The sequence below is a fragment of the Quercus suber genome, unplaced genomic scaffold (genome assembly GCF_002906115.3).
Source record: "Quercus suber isolate HL8 unplaced genomic scaffold, Cork oak 2.0 scaffold_268, whole genome shotgun sequence".
Taxonomy (NCBI): domain Eukaryota; kingdom Viridiplantae; phylum Streptophyta; class Magnoliopsida; order Fagales; family Fagaceae; genus Quercus; species Quercus suber.
Genome location: NW_027069724.1, coordinates 155432 through 161749, shown reverse-complemented (window position 1 = coordinate 161749; position 6318 = coordinate 155432). Strand labels below are relative to the sequence as shown.

Below are 6318 nucleotides of genomic sequence, written 5' to 3'. Positions count from 1 at the left end.
GGGGGGGGGGGGGGGTGGGTGGCTGGTAATAAAAATATGACAAACTGAGAAAATAAGGGAAAATTTAGCTGTCATTCAAGTTAAGAAACCCACCTCTTTTGGTACACATCACCAATGGCTCGGGACATAGGAAGTTCAGCATTCACCCAAGGCTTACCCCAAAGAGTAACAACAATACCACCAGATGCTTCAACTCGAGCTCTTTCATCATCTCTACCTGGACTATGATTTTCTGTTAGTTCAGTAGCTGAAAGACTGGCTGTCAAGTTACCTGTCATTTTCATGTAAACGTACAGATATTCAATTATTAGGTTAAAATAAGGTAAAGTTTTTATACTCCTTTACTTAATATACAACTAATGCTTAGGAAAGTCCTATTTCAGGTAAAAACATTAAGACAGAGAAATTCTTTATCATTTTAGCACATATCTAATCGACACAACTAATTTCAACTCAACTCAACTAAACCTTAATTCCCATTCAATAGGATCAATTATCTTCTGGGTGCAACTGGTTTAAGAGCCAGTGATCAATATCACTACATTAAAAAAAAAAAAAAAAAAAGAGGAGATATCAAAGAACCAGAACCTTGACCAGACTGAATTTTCTTTGTGCATAAAAGGGCCTTTGAGTCACCAACATTGGCAATTAAAATCTTCCCATCAACAAGAAGAGCCACAGTGGCTGTGGATCCGGAGAAAATCCTCTTTTCAAAAGCCTCCTGAAAGCATATAGCAGAACATAGATAAATCTGTGAAGAAAACCAGTTAAAAGTACTAGAAGTGAACAGATTCTGCTTGCCTGAGAAAATTTGAAATCAATGTCACGAATAGTCCTCAACAATGCTTCTTTTAATATTTCCAAATGTGTTATTTCATCCTCAGTTACAGGTACTCCCTCGTACTGTTCCATTAGCTCGGATGTATTGAATAAAGCATGCATGTAAAAGTAATCCAGCAAAAGTTTTGAAGCCATTTCACTAGCTTCCTCACCAATATGACCATCAAATACTGCCATAACACCAACTGTACCCTCCCCAAGCCCATTTTTGCCTGCATCCAAGTCAAGCTTCAAACAATAACTTGTCCACATCAATATAAACATCAAAAGTTTTCTGTCAGTTTGAGAAGTCATGCTCCTAAAGCAGTGTTTATTCAAGATTTGAAACCTTACTTTGAGTGTCCTGTTATTGGATTCATTATAAATTTATATTATTACATGCACACACTCTCTCTCTCTCTCTCTTTAATGTGTTACATCTGAAATTTATGAATGTGAACATACAATAAAAACAGTCGTAAAATAATAAGGGTAATTTTCAAGTGGGAGGAAAGAAAGAGAGAGTACCTAGATGTGGTATCTTCATATCAAGATCACATACAATACGATCCTCTTGGTACTCCCTATGTCCCTGAAATGTGGCAAACTGGCAGTTCACAGTCTTATTTTGAAGAGATCCAGTGGAGAGATCCCACTCAGAACGTTCAGAAAGGCCACCTTCCTCATTTGCCATCATACGCGTCATGTATACTCCATATGAAGATGGAATCAAAATAACAAAAATTGCTAACCAAAGTACTGAAATTTTAAACCCTTCCATTATGAATTGGATAATAGAATTTTACTCCTGAGAAAAAAGAAACCCCAAAAATCATACACAGAGAAGATTTCAAACTCTGAAAAAACAAACTAACAATGGGTAAGAAATTGCATAGAGACAAAAGCTTAGGACTCAATTTGTTCACTCCCTAGTAAAAGTTTCATAAACAGCAGTCATAGAAGTTCATTTCAGGCAGCATGTAATCATGATAACATGGCATCCAATGTTCTCAGTCTATCAGTTACAGATTCATGCAAAAAGTTGCTCAAAACTTTACATTTCTATAGATTCATATGATATTTCTATAGACATGATACAGTGATTAGTTTAAGAAATGCCAATTGTACTGCTTTTAAAAAAAAAAAAAAAGTATATACTTTAAGATGATCAGTCAATAAACACAATAAACATGATGAATGAAAAGTTAACTAATTTAGTAACCACTTTGAGCATACAAAAGAAGACCCAAAACCATTCCAAAAAAAAAAGCATTATGCCCTGTTTGGTTGCTAGGAAAGAAACCTCAAATTGTTTAGATTCGGACTTTTCATTATAGACTGATGGTTGTACCTGATCAATAGGGTTTGATTTGAATCTGAGAGAACGATTTGATTGGGACTATTGTAGTTGTAAAGAGAGTCACTGTAAATGACTCTGACTCGGACTCTCTCTCTCTCAGAGTAATCTTCCTCTATCTATATGACTAAATATAGTGCTCGGTTCCGTAGTTGGAGGCGATACTGTTACGTTGGTGAGCATTAGGATTGCCATGTCAGATTAGTCCAAGCAGCAAGCACTAGCCACATTGTCTGTTAATAATCGTTTGATTGTCTTAAACAAAAAAAATCGTTTGATTTAATTAATTAAAACTAAGTTTTTTTTTTTTTTTTTTAATATTAGCATTTGCCACGTCACCTATTAATAATCTTTTCATTTAACTAAAACCATACTACATAAGTTTCAATCAAGAAATTAAAAGTGGAGAACCTGCTTGTAGCTTAATTAGTTTGGGATTTAAACAGTCTATACAGCAAATTGATTAATGTTTTGACATGAGTATAAAAAAATAATTATTATGATAAGGATATTATAAGTTAAAAATCTATTGTATCTATCAAAAAACTAGTTCGCCCCACCTCCTGTACATTCATCGTACATCATTTTTAATGAATATAAGCAATCCTGTAATAGGATCCTCTCCATTAAATGGATCCATTACATAGTTCAGATTAAATTTTAGAAATTTAAATATGAATCTAGTGGTACATTAATTAAAATTTTAAATGATGTGGCATTTCTATATTGTCAACCAGGAATAAAGGATCCTATTTCATAGGCTAAGTATAACATTTCAGTCCATTTTGATCATTTCCTTTTGATTCAGTCCATTTAGTCCATTTCAATCCATGCTCTCCGACTTAGTCCAATTCGGTCATTTTAGTCCACTTTGGTTAGTTTTAGTCTACTTTAGTCCATTTGGTCCACTTAGGTCCATTTTAGTCCACTTCAGCCTATTCAATCTACTTAAGAATTAAATTTGAGTAGTTTCGACTTGCTAGATTGAGAAAAACATTTTTTTTTTTTTTTAACCTCCAATACTTCTATTATTTAAGTAAAATGACTTTTACTAATTGAGTTAATTAGAATCCACCAAATAATCCAAATTTATTAAGATATATAATTATAAGCTTATTATTATTTTTTACTCTCTTTTGGTCCACTAAAGGCCTTTTTTTAAAAAAAAAAAAAAATTCAATAGTTAGGGAGAGGAGGGTTTTTGATCTTTCATCAGGCTCTTTTTGAGTAAATAAAACGATATGTAGCCAATGCTAATTCAAAAAAATAAAATAAAAAAGAAGAGGGAGACATCAGAAGAAGAAGAAATTACAAACCACTTTGGCTAAAGCCTATCTAATTCTGATATCTTTCTACCAACAAGTTCACAACAACAACAAAAAATACAAATAAATAAAACATCATAATGGAACTACAATAACTGACAAATTATCCATGCTACCTTTCTCAAATGCTGTATTTACAATGCAATCGCCCAATGAGGATAAGGGCGAGCATGAACTTGAATCATATATAAGATCACACACATCTTGCGGTGTCAAGCTTTCGAAAACACCATCAGATGAAACCACCAGAAATCTATCATTGGCATCTAGAGGTTGCCAACCTGTCACTTGAGGCACAGCTATAACACCAAATCTGATCACACAAGAAGAAGAATACAAGCTCCATTAAAATTGGAAGTATATATAAATCATAACATGAAACAGATAACATAACTGAAAGCAAACTCTAGACATTATAAAATTATGATTGCGTGTGTGAGAAAGGGTGAAGTGGGGGGGGGGTGGGTGGTGGGGTTAATATATCATTCTATTTCTGAATGGAATATAGTTTGCAAACAATAACAAAGCCTTTACTCCCAAAACTGTAAGGTTGGTTACTATTTCTGAATGGAATAAGAAATCACCTCTTTAGATACACATCACCAATGGCTCTGGACAAAGTGAGTATTCGATTGACTCGAGGCACACCCCAAACACTAACAACAGAACCACCAGCTGCTTCAATTCGAGCTCTTTCATCATCTCTATCTGGATGGTGATCTTCTGTTAGTTTAGTGACTGAAAGACTAGTTGTCATGTTGCCTGTCATTTTCATGCAAACGTACAGATATTCAGCTATTAGGTTAAAAAAAGTAAAAGTTTATATACTCTTTGCTTAATATACAACCAGCTTCTTAGGAAAGTCATTTTTCACGTAGAAGCATTAAGAAAGGTATTCTTTACCATTTTAGCACGCTTCTAACAGGGACAACTAAATTTAACTCAATCCAACTAAACCTTTAATCCCATTCATTAGGGTCAACTATCTTCTGGATGCAACTGGTTAAAGAGTCAATATAACTAATTAGAGAGAGAGAGAGAGAGAGAGAGAGAGAGGATGTCAGAGAATCAATTAACTGACCAGACTGAATCTTCTTCGTGCATAAAAGGGCCTTTGAGTCACCAACATTGGCAATTAAAATCTTCCCATCAACAAGAAGAGCCACAGTGGCTGTGGATCCTGAGAAAATCTTCTTTTGAAAAGCCTCCTGAAAGTATACAGTGGAACATAGATCTATATTTGAAGAAAACCAGCTAAAAGAACTAAAATACATAGATTCTGCTTGCCTGAGAAAATTTGAAATCAATTTCTTGAATTGTATTCAACAATGCTTCTTTTAGTATTTTCAAATGTGTGATTTCATCATCAATTAAAGGTAACACTCCCTTGTACTGTGTCAGTAGCTTGTACGAGCTGAATAAAGCATGCATGTAAAAGTAATCCAACAGAAGTTTTGAAGCCATCTCACTCGCTTCCTTACCACCATGACCATCAAATACTGCCATAACACCAACTTTACCCTCCTCAAGACCACTTTTTCCTGCATCCAAGGCATGCTTCAAACAATAAGTTGTCCACATCAATGTAAATATCAAAAGTTTTTGTCAAATTGAAAAGTGATGCTCCTAAAGCAGTGTTTCTTCAACATATGAAACCTTATTTTGTCTAACAAATGAGAAAGGAAATCAATTTGGGTACCCCTTTCTTGGATTCATTATGCACATATCATTTTACCCTCTCTTTCTTTTCTTTTTTTCATTTTTCATTTTCCATTTTTTAAGGTAATCCTAAAATTTTAAAAAGTAACAAATTAAACATTAGCATTGTGTTTGATTTTTAATATGGCTGAATCTTTAATTTACTACCTTTTGAAAAATCAGGGTTTTAATTTGTTACTTTGAAACTATAGGGTTCAATTTTTTTTTTTAACTTTTGAAAACTACAGGGTTTAAATTGTTCTACTCCTAAACTGAAGGCTTTAAAATGTAATTCCCCCACCCCCCCCCCCCCCCAAAAAAAAAACACTAGCAGATCCTAAATACAGTTTCACATGTTACATCTGAAATTTATAAATCCAAAAATACAAATAAAATCAGTCTTTAAGTAAGGGTAACTTTCAAGAGGGAGTACCAAGACGTGGTATTTTCATATCCAGATGACATAAGATACGATCTTCTTGGTAGTCCCTATGTCCCTGAAGTGTGGCAGACTGGCAGTTCAAAGTCTTATTTTGAAGAGATTCAGTGGAAAGAACCCACTCAGAACATTCAGGAGTTTTTTTTTTTTTTTTTTTTGGGTATATATTAGGGGAGGGGTAGTGGGAATGTGGTTCAAACTATAAAAATGAAACACCATAAAAAAGATGTCATTAACATTAACATTAACCTGTTATTTGAATTCTTAATGTTTAGTGCATTATTAATGCTCTTACATTGTGATTAAATAAAAAAAGTGATATAACCAATGCTTAAGATAGTATATGACATAATTGAGATTAAAAAGAAAAAAGAAGTAACATAGACCTGGTTTGGATAGCACGTTAAGTTGCGGCACGTTTTCAGTTTCACGTTTTCTCCCTTTTTTTTTTTTTTGGCCAGCTTTTTTGACTTTGGGGGACAAAATTCACTGTGCGTGCACTGTTCACGCAATATTTAATATTAAAAGTAGGTCCCACAACACTATTCACACATTTAAAAATTATTTTGCTATAGTGTTTTCAGCAACAATCAGTTTTTATCAACTTTCAGCAACAATCAGTGCTATCCAAACGGACCCATAATGAGTGGTGACTTTGTAGTAGAGGATTTTGGTGTGGG

The 6318-nt window shown here is 33.9% G+C and overlaps 2 protein-coding genes across 2 annotated transcripts; both read right to left on the bottom strand.

Moving 5' to 3' along the window:
• Window positions 1-74: 74 nt before the first annotated feature.
• LOC136070894 (probable protein phosphatase 2C 51) lies at window positions 75-2362 on the bottom strand. Its single transcript, XM_065781469.1, has 5 exons — window positions 2171-2362; window positions 1348-1627; window positions 802-1052; window positions 589-721; window positions 75-271 (listed from the first exon to the last, which is right to left on the bottom strand). The coding sequence occupies exons 2-5, from the start codon at window positions 1598-1600 to the stop codon at window positions 81-83; spliced, it is 828 nt and encodes a 275-aa protein (XP_065637541.1). The 5' UTR covers window positions 1601-1627; window positions 2171-2362; the 3' UTR covers window positions 75-80.
• Window positions 2363-3464: 1102 nt separating this feature from the next.
• Window positions 3465-5769, bottom strand: LOC112001098 (probable protein phosphatase 2C 51). The gene is made up of 5 exons (XM_065781482.1): window positions 5633-5769; window positions 4789-5042; window positions 4583-4709; window positions 4086-4263; window positions 3465-3814 (listed from the first exon to the last, which is right to left on the bottom strand). The coding sequence occupies exons 1-5, from the start codon at window positions 5649-5651 to the stop codon at window positions 3577-3579; spliced, it is 816 nt and encodes a 271-aa protein (XP_065637554.1). The 5' UTR covers window positions 5652-5769; the 3' UTR covers window positions 3465-3576.
• Between the last annotated feature and the right edge of the window lie 549 nt (window positions 5770-6318).